The sequence below is a fragment of the Salvia hispanica genome, chromosome 4 (assembly GCF_029641045.1).
Source record: "Salvia hispanica isolate PSC_SH4W2 chromosome 4, Shi_PSC_v1, whole genome shotgun sequence".
Classification (NCBI taxonomy): domain Eukaryota; kingdom Viridiplantae; phylum Streptophyta; class Magnoliopsida; order Lamiales; family Lamiaceae; genus Salvia; species Salvia hispanica.
In genome coordinates, this window is record NC_142695.1 from 52,496,480 (window position 1) to 52,511,412 (window position 14,933).

The following is a 14,933-nucleotide window of genomic DNA, read 5'->3' on the forward strand; positions in this document are numbered from 1 at the left end:
TTGGTGTTACTTTTACAAGAATTTGATTGGGAAGTACGAGATAAAAGAGGAACGGAGAATAGGGTAGCAGATCATTTGAGCAGAATCTTCCAAGGAGAAACAGAAGAGGCTATACTCGATGCCTTTCCCGAGGAACATTTGTACCTTTTGGAGAAATTTCCTAGACCACCTGACTGGGAAGCAGTTTTGGCTCTGACCGGTCTAGGGGAATCAGATAAAGGGAAGCGCACGCTGAATGCAGAACCATGGTTTGCTGATCTAGCCAACTACTTGGTCACAGGAGAGATGCCGGTTTTAGAAGAAGTTTCCCGGGCCCAGAGGATGAAGATTAGAAGCGAATCCAAATTTTATTTTTGGGATGATCCTTACCTGTGGAAAATGTGCTCAGATCAAGTGATTAGGCGCTGCATTCCCGAATGGGAACAAAGAGATGTGTTAAATCATTGCCACGCGTTAGCATGTGGAGGCCACTTTGGGCCAAGGAAAACAGCGAGGAAGGTTCTAGACAGCGGATTTTATTGGCCAACATTGAATAAGGATGCTTTCGAATTCTGCCAGTATTGTGAGAGATGCCAACAGACAGGGGGAATTTCAAGGAGAGATGAGATGCCTCTGATCCCAGTGATCGTGTGCGAAATTTTTGATGTGTGGGGAATGGACTTTATGGGACCGTTTCCGTCATCCTATGGGAATACCTACATATTGGTTGCAGTGGATTATGTATCTAAGTGGATAGAAGCTAAGGCCACCACAACTTGCGAATCAAAGGAGGTGGCGAAATTTGTCAAGGATAACATTTTCAACAGATACGGAGTTCCTAGAGCCATCATCTCAGACCAAGGAACACATTTCTGTAATCGCACCATCGAGGCTTTGATGAAGAAATATGATGTACACCATCGAGTGTCAACTCCTTACCATCCTCAGTCTAATGGCCAGGCAGAGATTTCTAATCGCGAGATCAAGGCGATATTGGAGAAAACAGTTAATCCATCAAGGAAAGACTGGAGCAAAAGACTCGGGGACGCATTGTGGGCCTACAGAACTGCTTTTAAAACACCTATTGGAATGTCACCCTACAGACTTGTGTTTGGTAAGATGTGTCACTTGCCTGTAGGAATTGAACACAAGGCATACTGGGCAGTGAAGGAAATGAACATGAAGCCGATAGCATGCGAAGAAGAGAGGAAGTTGCAATTGCAAGAGTTGGAGGAATTTCGGCTGGAGTCGTTTGAATCTGCCATGTGGTACAAAGAAAGAACGAAGTTATGGCACGATAAAAACCTCCGGGTCAAGGAACTTCATGTGGGACAGAAAGTGCTCATTTTTCAGTCTCGGCTTAAGCTCATGCCAGGGAAACTGAAGTCTAAATGGATTGGCCCATACACCATCGTTGGCATCCGAGCAAATGGAGCAGTAGAGATCCAGGGAAGTGCTCCAAACTCTGTTCCTTTCCTTGTAAATGGTCATAGAGTGAAAGTCTATAGGGATAATTCTGAGTTGTGTGTTGTGGACGAGATTCCACTACACACACTCCCTATTATTGCCTAAAAGGACGAGGGTAATTTCTGATGAATTCCTGGGTCAAGGGGTAAGCTGATAATTTTGAAAATTCACAACTAAACCAGGGAATCTCGGAAATACAACATGTAAATAGTTTAATTTTTCTCTCTAAAAAAAAAAAAAAAAAAACGATGATAAAAAAAATGTACTTATGTGTATATAATTTCGAAGCACCAGACTCCTAGGGGAACCCGTATTTTATGCCCTAACCTCGACCCAGGGGTCTGGAATCTTCAAATTTTATTTTGTAGGGCATGGTCGAGGGGATTCGCCAGGAGAGAGCCTGAAGGAAGGAGTCAAGGAGGGAAAGGATATTTTGAATTTCAAATTCTGGCCGATAATTATGGGAGACGTACGGTTGCTTACATCACGCCTGCAACCGCACCATCTTTTCACCAGAAAAGGCAACCGTCGTCCTTCTCTCTCCATCATTCCTCATTAGACAAAAAAATTGTGTTTGCTCTTCCTTCTCTCTTCATTCACTCTCTCTCTAAAAGACAGACGAAACCCTAACAACAAAATCGCCCAGTTCTTTTCGTTTTCTTTCAGATCTATACCGATGGATTCGACCAAGGGAACTGAGTATGACCCCACTTTGTTGGTCGAATTAACACAGAAGGTGAGAAGCATAGAGAAAGCGAAGGAGGTGTACGCCCTATTCACCGCCAGTCTGATGCCGTCTACGCCGACTGTACCATCACTGCCAATTCCGGCGGATTCGGCCGCAACACCGGCAAATCTCTCTGAAACAAGATCGCAAGTCACGGAACTACCTCATGCAAGGGGCGTTTCGCAAGTAGCGGAGACAGAGGAGGCTTTACACAGGCAATCTGAGGACGGTGAACAGACGCATGACGAGACCTTGAAGGAGACAGAAGGTAATGTACCGGAGAACCCTAATCTTGAGGGTAGGGAAATGTATGAGGGGGAAACCCCTACTGCTGATGAAATTCTTGATGGGGAAACCCCTATTGCTGTTGAGATATGTGAGGGGGAAACCCTTGTTGTGTTTGAAGTTCGTGAGGGGGAAACCCCAGTTTCTGTTGAAATTGCTGAGGGGGAGACCCCTGTGTTTGAGAAGGCTGTTGAGGGGGAAACCCCTATGTTTGAAACAACTACTGAGGGGGAAACCCCTATTCCAGGAGATGTCAGGGGGGAGAATCCCATCTATATCGAGGGGGCAACCCCGATGGTGGTTGAAGAGGGGGAAACCCCAGAAAAGCTGTTGGCGGAGTCAGATCTACATTCGACGGCGGAACCGGAGCCCGAGGAAGGGCTAAAATTGATCATGGACCTGGTTGATGACTAGGAAACAAGTGAGCCCAAGATTGATGAAAGGGCCGAAAGGAGGCGCACCAGGAGAAGCCTCCTTGACGAAGTTGATGACTTCATACCTGAAGCGACAGAGACAGAGGCGCGCTTGGCCAAGGAGAAAGCAAGAAAAGGATAGGCGCCGGCGACTGCATCTACCCGGTCAAGGAAAGCACCCTCCGTCCAGGAGGTCGAGGAGACCCTTTCCCCTGAGACCGAGGAAACCCTTGTCGACGAGCACGAGGAGCCCATCCCTGAGCCAAGCTATAACTCTGAGGAGGTTGAGGAAGAGCCAATTCCCGGACGCCCCGTGATTTGGCTGACTAAGAGCTTGCTGGAGGAGATGAGACAGTTTGACGACCAGAAAAGAATCGCGGTGTACAAGGAACGATGCAGCGCAGGAAAGATGGCCAAGTCGGGAAAACAGTATAGCAAGAGGGAGCTCAAGATGATTGCATGTGACAAAGAATTTCGCGCCTATATCCAGGCAATAGGGTTAGAGTGGCTGTTGCAGCACAGCCAAGAGAGGGTACCAGTGGATCTGGCAAGGGAGTTTTTCTCCACTTTTCGTTTGAAGAATACCTCAGACCTGGACACGGATTCCATCACATTCAGACTCTTCAATCAGGAGCACGAGTTGAGCATTAGGGAGTGGTCCCTACGGATGGGGTTGTTCACTAAGGAAGAAGATGAAGAGGGGGCTTGGAACGACAGGATGGTGGGGATGCCAAAGAACACACCTGGGTTCAAAGTCCAGACAGCATGGGAACTGGTCACGCACTCTAAATCAAGGGCGTTTAAATCCAGCTACTCCAAAGCCTCCCACATCGAAGATCGGATCCTCCGTTTTGCTCAAACATTTATCAGTTACAATTTGATGGGCAGTGCGAATTCAGCCCTCACTACTACCGATCTCTACTTCACTTGGTGCATGGCAGAGGTTGTTAAGGTGCACCTCGGATATTGGATAGCGCAGGCGTGCCACCAGATGACGAGCAACCCAGGACGTCATATGTACACCTGCCACCTCATCGGCGCTTACCTCCAGAGGAATATAGAAATGAGAATTGCCAAGGCTGCTCCACTTGTAGTCATGTGCGACCCCCAGAGGTGTTCAGTGTTGATTATTTCTTCAACAAGGGGTTGCTGCAGACTCAAGGCACCAAAACTCTCTTCTATTCTTTAGGAGACAAGGTGAAGGCAGAGCCGGAGGAAGCAGAAGAGGCCATGCCAAGTGAAGAGATCGAGGAGCTGCGGAAGGAAGTCCAGGACATGAAAAAGGAGATGCAGATAATGCGGAAGGATATGATGAAGGAACTCGGTGGGATAAGGAACGAATTGATGGGAAATCGGGAGGCAGTGCAGACCCTGAGGGGAAATATTGCTGATTTGGCAGTGAAATGTGCCAAACAGAATGATAGGATGACGGAAGCGGTGGAGCTTTCAATGAAAATGTTGAAGTGGATGCAGCAGACGCTCCCCTTGACCCAGTTGAGGACAACTCCTGGGTCCAGCAGGGAAGTCAGGCAGCCCACCCATAGTAGTCCCTCAGTCAAGCGACCACCGAAGTCGCTTCAGATGATCTCCTCGACCATTCCCGTGCAAGTTCCAGCCCCACCAAAATCAAAATTGATCGTGAGAAAGTCAGTACCGGAAATACCAGAGCAGAAGGAAGAAGAGCTGGAGCAGCCAGCTAGGAAGAAGGTGAAAGTGACCCGCCCCGGAGTCCCACCCCAGTCTGACTCCCGAGGGAGCCAGCCCCAGAAATGATCAAACATCTCTTGACCAAGTAACTTTTATTTTTCGTTCTTTTCTTTTTTTTATTGTCTACCTGTTATATATGTGTTTATCACTTGTTATATCTTCTCCCACTTAGCCCACTGCGTGGTCTAAGTGTGAGAAGTTCGTGTTTTCTGTTGTTTTATTTGTTTTTCTATGTTTTTCTGTGTCTTTCTCCCACTTAGCCCATTGCTTGGTCTAAGTGTGAGAAGTTTTATGATTTTAGTTTTGCATTGATCTCTTTGTTCCCCCCTTCACGACGATGGCTTAGGGACAAGCTTGAGTGAAGTGGGAGGGGGAGAGGAGTCAATGCATTACCCGTATTACATGTTAAGAGTCTGTTAGTTTTAAGTATTGTCACATGAGCCAGTGGATTTAATACGGCATGATTCCCTTAGTGAAAGTAATTGAAGATAAGAGGCATTTCAACTTAGAAGCTTTTTCCTTAAATGAGCCTGACGGAGAATGCCTCTACTTACTTAGTTGTGAAGCCCTACTATATAGTGAGTTATAAACCTCAGATAACTTTGAGCTAACAAATGTTTAAGGGCCACCACTGAATGCTTAGGGAAGAAGAGCTATGAAGGAGAAAGAAAAAAAGGGGGAATTGGGTTATGAAGGCATAAGCTGGACGAAGTCCAGGGTAAGGCGGTATAAGCTGGACGAAGTCCAGGAGAAAAAAATGGAGGAACAAGCTGGACAAAGTCCAGATAAAAAAAAAAAAAAAAAAAAAAGAGAGAAGAAAAGAATAAAAAGAGGAGGAATAAGCTGGACGAAGTCCAGAGGGGGGAATGGTCTAAAACAGGAATAATGATAGCCTGACCCAGGAAGGAGAAAACTCTCATAACCCAACGCTTCAGTGGTGTAGCATTAACTTAACCTAACATCCCTGGTGAGGAATGAGTGATCGAGTGAACCTAACAATTGGGTAAGTAGAGAGCTATCTTGACAAGCTGACAGATTGGCTAGGTAAAGGAAGGGAAAGGGCCTATTTGGAGGAGTGCAAACTATTGGAATGACCTTAATCTTGTGGGGGCAGATGCCTAAAATTGAAACTAGCTCATGTATATATGTGTTTTGCGTGTTTGTGTGATTTTCTTATATTTCTTAGTTTTTCTTGAGTCTAGGTCTAGGAGTCGGTCAAGAGATAACCTCGCTTGAAATTTGCCTTATTCTTTTTCTTTTCTTGTCTTTATACTTGAGGACAAGTATGGTTTAAGTGTGAGCAGTTTGATAAGGCTAATTTCATGCATCGGTATGTGCAAAGTAATGTTATAATTTGTTGGGTCTAACACATTTCCTAAGCCAGGTGTGTGAAGAAAATGGCTAGATCGAGGAAGTTATGGAGGAGATGGTCTAGCAGGAGAATGGAACGAAATGAGCAGGAATTACGAGGAAATTGGCCTGATAAAGGGAGTCTACAGCTGAGGGCAACAAAGTCATTATCAATACCTCGCTGGACCCACTAAAACGCCTATAAATAGAGAGGAGCATGCAGCGCAAGGGGGAATAGTTTTTACTCTTCTTAGCTCATACATTTACACACACACTTGGGAAAAATTCTGGGGATAATCGTGATAGGGGGGGTACTTTCTAAAGATCTCGAGTTTGGTAACACCGTCCTAGTGAGGGCGAAGATACAATTGTTTTAATTTCAGCTGTTTTTGCTAGTTTCCACCGTCGAACTTCACTTTTGGGAGTCGACTTTGATGTTGATGATGTTTAACTGCTTATCGCTAATGGATCTGAGTTTAGCTGTTTAATTTCAAGTTATTTTGCTTAGATCTCTCTGCTGTTAGCGTAATTCTTAAATTGCTATGTCGATCTCTGCTTATTTCGTTATTGAGGTGTTTGATGTGGAATTTGGTGACAGATCTGTGGTTGATTGAGTGTTCGGAGCTTAAATTTGTAAATCTGACGTGATGGAGAATTTCTTCTGTTTGGAGTCCGTGTCGGACGCTTGGATCCGGAGTGGATTTAGCGTCTGAAGTTGGTTTTGGCGTGTGAAAGAAACAGTAGTTGATAGACTTGTTTTATTTCCTTTGTTTTCTATTTCACTTCGTCTAGGTATGCAGATCTGTTAAGTTCTTCGTTATTTATGCATAGATTTGATTTCAAGTTAGTAGCCCTGTTTTTGATTTGCTTATGTGTTTTCACAAGAAGTTTTATGCGAATTTGGTTGTAGAAGACGATGTCACTGTCAGTTAGTACGAGAGTTAGTTATTTAGCCACTTTTCAGTCGTACTCTGCTTTTTCTTAGATGTGGTCCCACCGTAGAATTATCTCATAGGTCTAGCTGTTAGGTTAAGTTTCTTTCTAATATTCCCAAGTCAAGTTAATTTTAATTTTCCTCAACCCAAGAAAATGCGTGGCAGCAGCCAACACCAAAAATACTCCCAAATCCTTGATTACGAGTCTTACGCATCCTTCTCTGTGGGATCGATCCCTACTTCCCTATACTAGGTTTAGTAAAGTGGTTGAGGGTTTTTGAAGCGGGGAAGTACTTGTGTGTCCGACGACCGGGATTCCGCACAACCTACGAGTTCCTAGACCAAGTGATCTAGTGGACTTGCTGGATCTGGGGAACCTGCCTTATTTGAATATCGCAACACTGCACACACACTACAGTTGTACTGTCACATCCCAAGTAGCTTCAGCGACACACCAAGGCTAGAAACGTTATTGAAAGGGCCTTCGCTGTTCTTAAGATGCGATGGGGAATTTTAAGGAGTGCATCATTTTACCCGATCAAAGTTCAAGTTCGTCTCATTAACTTCATTTTTTTTTCGTGTCTCCTTCTTTTTCTGTCTGCCGCACAGGGAGGTCATCAAACTCAATAGATGATGCCCCAAATATGAAGCTTGTTTGCTACCAATGTGAAAGACCTACTAATTCAGTTGTTTTTCTTCGTTCAGACATTATGATTTGGAACTTTTTTTAATGTACTACTACACTGTGCTGTGTTTGTGGAGACTCTTTCGTTTCTGTGTTATGCATGCAACTTGGAAGCTACCTTCCTATCCTATCTATTTATTTTATCATGTCTTGGTCAATTGATTATTTCAAAATCTCGTCTGATATAGTCATATGGAGTATATCATGAAACACAAATCACAAGTAGAATTATTCAAACACAATTTGATCACCGTGAGAATGGAAAATTCAAATGCCCTCTTTTTTGTTTATTTCTTTCTCAAAAACTCAGTTAGAATAATACCTTTGGAAAGTCATTTTTAAATTCAGAATTACATTCTCAACTCACTAAATTCATAACATTCATTCTTCAACCATAATAATCTGACACATACAATTCATATAGATAACATAAAATCAACGAGTTCACTACGGCCGCCTTTTGGAAATACAAAACACATGACAAAGAAACGACTGGCGGATACTCGCAATCCTAGCACAAACTAGCGATTAATTGACACCAGTAGAGTGGTCTCTTGTACAGGAATCAACTCGAACCTGCATAAATCTCCGACGCGCAGATTTTTTGATCTTGCGAACCACCTCCATCCCCTGCACACCTTCACAACTTCATCTTCAGCCAATACGTACACATAAGTAGGGTCCGAGTCCGAGGAAATTAGTTTGACAGTTTGAATAAGATTATCATCTCGGATGTTAGTTTTCCACCATATCACCGGTAGCATCTAAAAAAATAGATTAAACCACAAGTGATGATTCGATGCAATTCTAGTAAAAACAAATTTATTAAGCAACTCGAAAAAAAAACATTTAGCTTGTACTACCGGTCCACTCTCAAGGTCGGAGGCAAGTAGTACAATAGTAAATGCTGGTAGAGCTGAGATAGGCCTATCGTTATAGTTCGAGTAATTATAGTCATCACTGTCATCACTTTGAGAGTCCGGGGTCCGATAGCCTTGCTCGGCGAACTCTGGTTCGACTAGAGAACCAACACATTAGTTTGTAATTTGAATGATGGTTGTAATTACATGAAATATTTGAATGTTTCGACTTACGATGTATATCAGTCATGGGCATCAATCCGTTCGTCCTAAAGCGCATCACCTTGAATTTGCCTCTTCCGTGATAAGTGAAGACCACGGTATCGCTTCTCTCTATCCGGGTCTGATTGACGAAAACATTCCATCCTCGTTCGAAGTAGCATCTTCTTCCCACTATAGTCACTCCGACCGTCCATGAGGTTCCGTGTGGCATTTCCAGCTCGCACTCGAGAGGCATGTCCGCTCCATGAAGCAAAATCCATTGATTTGGTATCAGCTGCATATGCGATCATTGAAATTTTCAGTAGTTTTTTTTTAAAATCTGGATAAAGAGATTAGGAAAATTAAACACAAAATTAGTAGCTAAATTGGAAAATACCCATCGATCGTCAAAATCATCGAGCTTCGGAGATAGGCAAAATGCGGGGATTACATGGCTGCCATTATGTAACCGAATTAGAACTGGACAATTTTAATATATAAATAAAAACCAAATGCCATTGCCGAAATATACTTACGAAGGGAAGTTCACGGGTGGGATGAGAGCCATTGAATATGCACCGGCAACAGCCTTTGTGAGTGTTGTGTCGTCTTGCCGGTTGTGATCAAACCTTGAGCAAAAGGTGATAATATAAAGACAATGGATCACAATATCATGCTTATTCCTACCCAATGTACAAGGACGGTCCAACCCGTGAATCGAATTGATTGAGCCATTTGTTCACGTTATGCTTCAATATTCTCTTCCAATTTTTGTAGTTGTCACGTGTAGACAACAACTTAGCTGCAAAAAGATGAATTGTTGTCTCAAATCATATTAGTATAGGGTTTAGATTGTATTCTGTTCATGTCTATTTAAAAAAAAAAAGATTTGCTGATAGACAAAACTTTGCTGCATTATAGGGTACAGGGTTTAGATTGTATTCAAACAAGACTTTTTTTTCCTTATTTCATATTTATATATATGGTTTAGATTGTATTAATTCATTATTTTTATGATGCAAAACGTAAATGCAAAAAGTAAAATTATATTTTGTTATGCACTATCGTTAATTCTTATTTTCATATATTTCGTTTCATTTTGCGAAACATTCTAAGTATAAATCTTTGTGTTATTACTTTTTAGTAGTATAATTTTAAATAAAAATAAACCTCAATAAAATAAATCAGTGAAACATCCAACATAATACTAACAACCAGTACACATTGATTAGTTCAATAAAATTAAACTAAAAGCATAAAAGCTCTTCTATACTGATAAGCTCTTCTCCCTCATTCATTCTTTGTCTAATTACCTTTATCTTTTTTTATCCATGCTGTAATTTTTTCAATCTTGTTCACTACTACTTTGTTTCATTCTTTTGTTCAATTTTCTTCCAATTTTGTTCACCACTACTTTGTTTCATTCTTTACAATTTTTCAATTGTTCAATTTTTTAAAAGATGAGTTGTTGAATCAATTAAATCAACATGCAAAAGATGAGTTGTTAAATCAATGAAAACAACATGCAAAAGATGAGTTGTTCACTCAATTAAATGACATGTATATGTACACCTACACAATGCAAAAGATGAGCTATACTTGTTCCACGTGAACAATGCAAAAATGACAAGGATAGTGCTACAATTGCTTGCCAACAAACCCTAACACCTAGGTCTTCAATCTAATATCTCATGTACATTGTACCACCTTGGCAATGCAATGCGATATTGTTGCTTACACTTCAACTCCTCCAGCTGCCCCTATGGTGTACTCCTTATGATAAAAATAGATGCACAATAGGTTTTCATCTATAAAACCTTCCTCCACAATTCCATTCAACACCAACGAAAATGAGCAGCAACATACCATCTCAAGAAACTTTCTTGTACAAAGGAAAATGGACAGCAGAGGTGGACTCCATGCTGTTGTCGGTGATCACCCGATCCAAGATGAAGCAACGATGGAGTGGAACTATCATACCGATACCCATTCTTGAGGAGGCAGTGGCTGCTATAGCCTCTGACACTGATTTAGTGTTCAATTGGCGTGAGTTGTATGAACGTTTTCAATTTTTCGAGGTTCGTTTTCGAACATTCGACCTAGTGGTTCATACTCGTGGCGTTCATTGGAATGTGAATACCAACTTGGTTAATGCCCCTGAACAAGTGTGGAAGGAAATTTACAAGGTAAGTCTACTAATTTGTTAGCCAAATTCATTTCCACATATTCGAACTACAACTTGACAAATGCCCTTTCTTTTTTTTTAAAAAAAAAACAGAGAAATACGCTAGCTGCGGCATACCATCACTATGGTGATCCCGAGTATCATAAGCTCGCCCAGCTTTTTGGTGTTACCGAGCCGAAGAAAGAACCAAATTCCGACAACGACGTCGTCGTCTTATCCGACACAACTGTGCCGATTGTTGGTCAAGAATATCCACCGAGTCCTAGGGGTGGGGAGTATGACCCATCTGGAGCGGCAAGTGAATCCGTGTGCTCCCCGATTCTTCACAATGTAGCACCCCCAAGACGCAAATTGTTTGCTGATGCGTACCAAAATTTGGATAATGAGTCTGGCAATGAAAGTGATCATGTTTTTCTAGCTCCACGAAATAAGAGTGATCTGAAGGGGAAGGCTTCGTCTTTTGACCACTCGAAGTCGCGTTCAAAACCTTTCAACCCGGTTGCATCTCCTCGTGGCAGCTCTTGTGGGTCCAATAGCCCAAACCAGTGGTGGAGAAACAACTTCAAGTAAATTGGATGCATGTACCTGATGAAGAACTATCACCGTAGGTTTGTTAGCTGAAATTAAGAGTGGTTTATCATTATATGTTTGTTTTGTGTTGTAGTTTCTAGGTTTGTTGCCAGAAGACACCACTTGTGGTGTGTGTGATTTGTATTTCGTTTCTTATGTGCTATGAATTTGTATTGAGATGGTTATCTTTTGCTCAAATCCGAAGACCAAGCTCAAGCCCTATTATTGACAATTTATTTTAATTCTTGTATGTTTCTATTAATTTTAAATTTTAAAAAATAGATCAAATTAAAAAATATTAATGCATTAGAAACCGAAAAGTTCAAAATTAAATGCATTATATAATAATTAAAATACTTTAAGAAGATAGAGTGATATGATAAAAAAAATTAAATGGCAAGGATAAAAAAGCTAAAAATTCAAACGTAATAATTATAATGCTTTAAAATATAGTAGAGGATTAATATATATCAAAATACTGAAATATCTAAAACAGTTTGAATCAAACAATAATTCGCAGCACTATCAACAAGTAATATATCTTCCATAAATTTAGTGCATTTTTATGTTGTTGGATAGTAGTTATGTTACTGATTTCTTGTGTTAGCAATAAATAAATAAGTAAATAAATAAATGAAAGTAGTCTGACTTTCTACAAAATGTTTCTATATATGTTAATATCAGTGAAACATTGAAGACAAAAAAATTTAATTAGATCAAGGTGAGTATGAATACAAAATAAGACAGTGATATGTTGATGATGCAAGTAAAAAGAGGGCATGTATGAATGCAAAACAAAGTAATAGAGCAAGGTGATCCGAAACTAACTCCATGTCTTCGAACATAAGTTGTTCAATAGTTTACAAAATATAGCACCTTCTAGAGGATTAGTTCAATAACTACCAACACTCCACCTAAATTAGACATATCCCATGACTGGTCATACCCATCAAAAAATAATAACTACTACTTAAAGTTTGTGCAGACAACCAACTTGTTCCAGAATAAAACATCACATAATAGTGTTCAAATGGGTTAGATGCCGAATGGAGGGTAAAAAGCAAAAAATAGAGCTCCCTCCGATGCATGGGATCACTTGCAATTTACCTATCCATACTTTGCGAGGAAGCAGATCGCATAAGCAAACCTGTCCTCCTCTGGCATCCCAAGGAAGAAGTCAAGACGTTGAACCTTCTCGAGGATGACTTCACCAACATCGAACTTCTGATCTCGAGTCAGAGGGAGACGGCCAAGGACCTCATACACTTCCTTCCGCGCCTTGCTCAAATCAAATTCATAGCCAATTCGAAGAGAGAGACAGTCGAGCCTAACATTTGTATCTTCTTGCATCTTGGCAAGCATCTGTACCAAGCCGTCAATGCTATCATCGTTCTTGCGCTTCTTCCCAGTTCCCATTGAAGATCCTGTTCGCTGAGTACTCTGCCCAGTACTGTCAGCCACACCTTCGGGAGGCACACCTTCGGGAGGCACAGACCCAGTGGGAGTCACAAAGGGATTCTCATCCTCCAGTCCCATCGAGGAGCCATATTCCATGGCTGGTGAGGAGCGCACAGTGTTACGACTGGAGAGAGCGTTGGCCGCGTCCGTCAGCTCCTCTGAAAACGTACCATCAGCACGGTCTTTGCCAAAAATTACTTGCCAATGCTCGAAATACGGCCAACTCTTGTCCCTCATCAAACGTGCATCAGGATCAGCCTATGCATAAACAAACTACACGTCAAAGTACATATAGAAATTGCAAGCAATATAGAATGTAACAAATGCAATATATTCACACCTTAACAATCTGCTCCCACTAATGGTCATCACAATCTATCTTGTAGTCGATGCTGAAGCCCACTCCACTGCGATCAAGCATTCGTACCAACGAGTTGTATAACTTCTTCCAAGCGGTTAATTTGGAGTTGATGTGCGGAGTGCCCTTTATGTCTGTGTTCGGAAACTGCTGCTTCATTGCATTTTCAAGCTGTGTGAGATAACCTGCCCGGAATCCATTGTCAGCTTTCCATCCGGTGACAGAGATCTCCTTCAACCAGACAACTAGCGTTTCCTCCTCCCGTTCAGTCCAGCTCCGGCGTGTGCGGTCACCCTTGGGCTTGTGTCGGCGGCGGCCAAGACATGCATTCACCACTGAAAGGAGACATACAATACATACACAAATGATAATGGAGTCAACGGATGCTGAGGAAAATTTAAGAAACTAAAAAACATTGGCTAACAAAGTAGGCTAATGCTGAATCCTTACTTCGAGTACCCCAACTGTTGTCTCCCAAAGCACAGACTGATGTAATCCAGACATCTTGCTGAAACAATGAAGAACGAATGTAGTCAGATGTATTTGGACAAATAAAAATCATTGGAGTACCTACACTTTGCATATATGAAAAGCTAAATACTACCTAAATAAATCATATTTAGTCAGATGTAATTGGGGATCTATTTGATTCGAATTAACAATTACAAATGACTCGAAGCAAATGCTACCGAAACCAATCATATTTAAGCTTTGAAATCCTCAAATCTGTTTCAAGAATAGTTACACACACCTTTGAAATCATTTCTTCATTTATCTAGGCATCTAATAAATGAAGTTCAATAGCATGTAAGAACAGAACTAAACTCTGCAGAATGCAAGTATAAACAGTGAACAAAACTCTGCAGAACTAAAGATCAACATTTTTTCACCACATCTACAAAGCAACACAGAATCACAGACAAACATAACATATTTACAAAAACGATACCAGAGAAAGTTTGCAATCAGTAAAACAAGAACAAATTGATGAATATCGATCTTGTCATTTTAACAGACCAACATACATTTCAAATCGGCGACTGCAAATAATTGATACTCCCTCCGTCCACGATTAAAAGTCCCATTTCTAAATGGCACGGGTTTTAAGAAATGTTAAGAATAGTGGGTGGAAGAAAGTTAGTGGAATAGGAGTCTCACTTGTATATATTAGTTTTAAATGATATGTGAGTGGAATGAGTTAGTGGAATGTGGGGTCTCTTTACCATTTATGGTAATTATGAACCGGGACTCTTATTCGTGGACGGACCAAAATGGAAAAATGGGACTCTTATTCGTGGACGGAGGGAGTATTTCAATGAGGCCCCAGTTGCAAGCAGAGATAATGGAGATTTTGTATAGAACTCACCTTGAACGGTTGGGAAGGTGGTGTGTGCAGCGCAGACAACCCAGTGAAGGAGGGTGCGGCGCAATTCCAATCTGAATTGAAGCTGGGTATATCTCCAAATATAAATTAGGGCAAACAGGGGTATTTCTGTTAATAGCAGAAAGTTGAATGGGTAATTAAGTCATTTTAATTTTCAATTTGGCAGCCTCATGAAATGCAATATTACAAACCAAACAATAGGCTGAGAAGAGGTTGATTCAATAAAGCACATTTTTTAATGAGTCCATCCCTTTTCAGAAGTAACACTATATGGCAAACCAAACTAACCCAAAATGTTATGTAAATTTATTTTGTGGATTTAGTGGATCGAGGATAAAGTAAAACATAATACTAGTAGAAATAACGACA

The 14,933-nt window shown here is 41.3% G+C and overlaps 3 protein-coding genes across 3 annotated transcripts; 1 reads left to right on the forward strand and 2 right to left on the reverse strand.

Annotated features, from left to right (window-relative positions):
- Nucleotides 1–8,069: 8,069 nt before the first annotated feature.
- LOC125195371 (putative B3 domain-containing protein Os03g0621600) lies at nucleotides 8,070–8,865 on the reverse strand. Its single transcript, XM_048093529.2, has 3 exons — nucleotides 8,643–8,865; nucleotides 8,412–8,566; nucleotides 8,070–8,312 (listed from the first exon to the last, which is right to left on the reverse strand). Exons 1-3 carry the CDS (start codon nucleotides 8,863–8,865, stop codon nucleotides 8,070–8,072), a joined length of 621 nt encoding a protein of 206 aa, XP_047949486.2.
- Nucleotides 8,866–10,282: 1,417 nt separating this feature from the next.
- On the forward strand, nucleotides 10,283–11,563 carry LOC125192046 (uncharacterized). Its single transcript, XM_048089498.2, has 2 exons — nucleotides 10,283–10,795; nucleotides 10,888–11,563. The coding sequence occupies exons 1-2, from the start codon at nucleotides 10,460–10,462 to the stop codon at nucleotides 11,362–11,364; spliced, it is 813 nt and encodes a 270-aa protein (XP_047945455.2). The 5' UTR covers nucleotides 10,283–10,459; the 3' UTR covers nucleotides 11,365–11,563.
- Nucleotides 11,564–12,471: 908 nt separating this feature from the next.
- On the reverse strand, nucleotides 12,472–13,943 carry LOC125192983 (uncharacterized). The gene is made up of 4 exons (XM_089056838.1): nucleotides 13,932–13,943; nucleotides 13,631–13,688; nucleotides 13,184–13,515; nucleotides 12,472–13,080 (listed from the first exon to the last, which is right to left on the reverse strand). Exons 1-4 carry the CDS (start codon nucleotides 13,941–13,943, stop codon nucleotides 12,472–12,474), a joined length of 1,011 nt encoding a protein of 336 aa, XP_088912964.1.
- Between the last annotated feature and the right edge of the window lie 990 nt (nucleotides 13,944–14,933).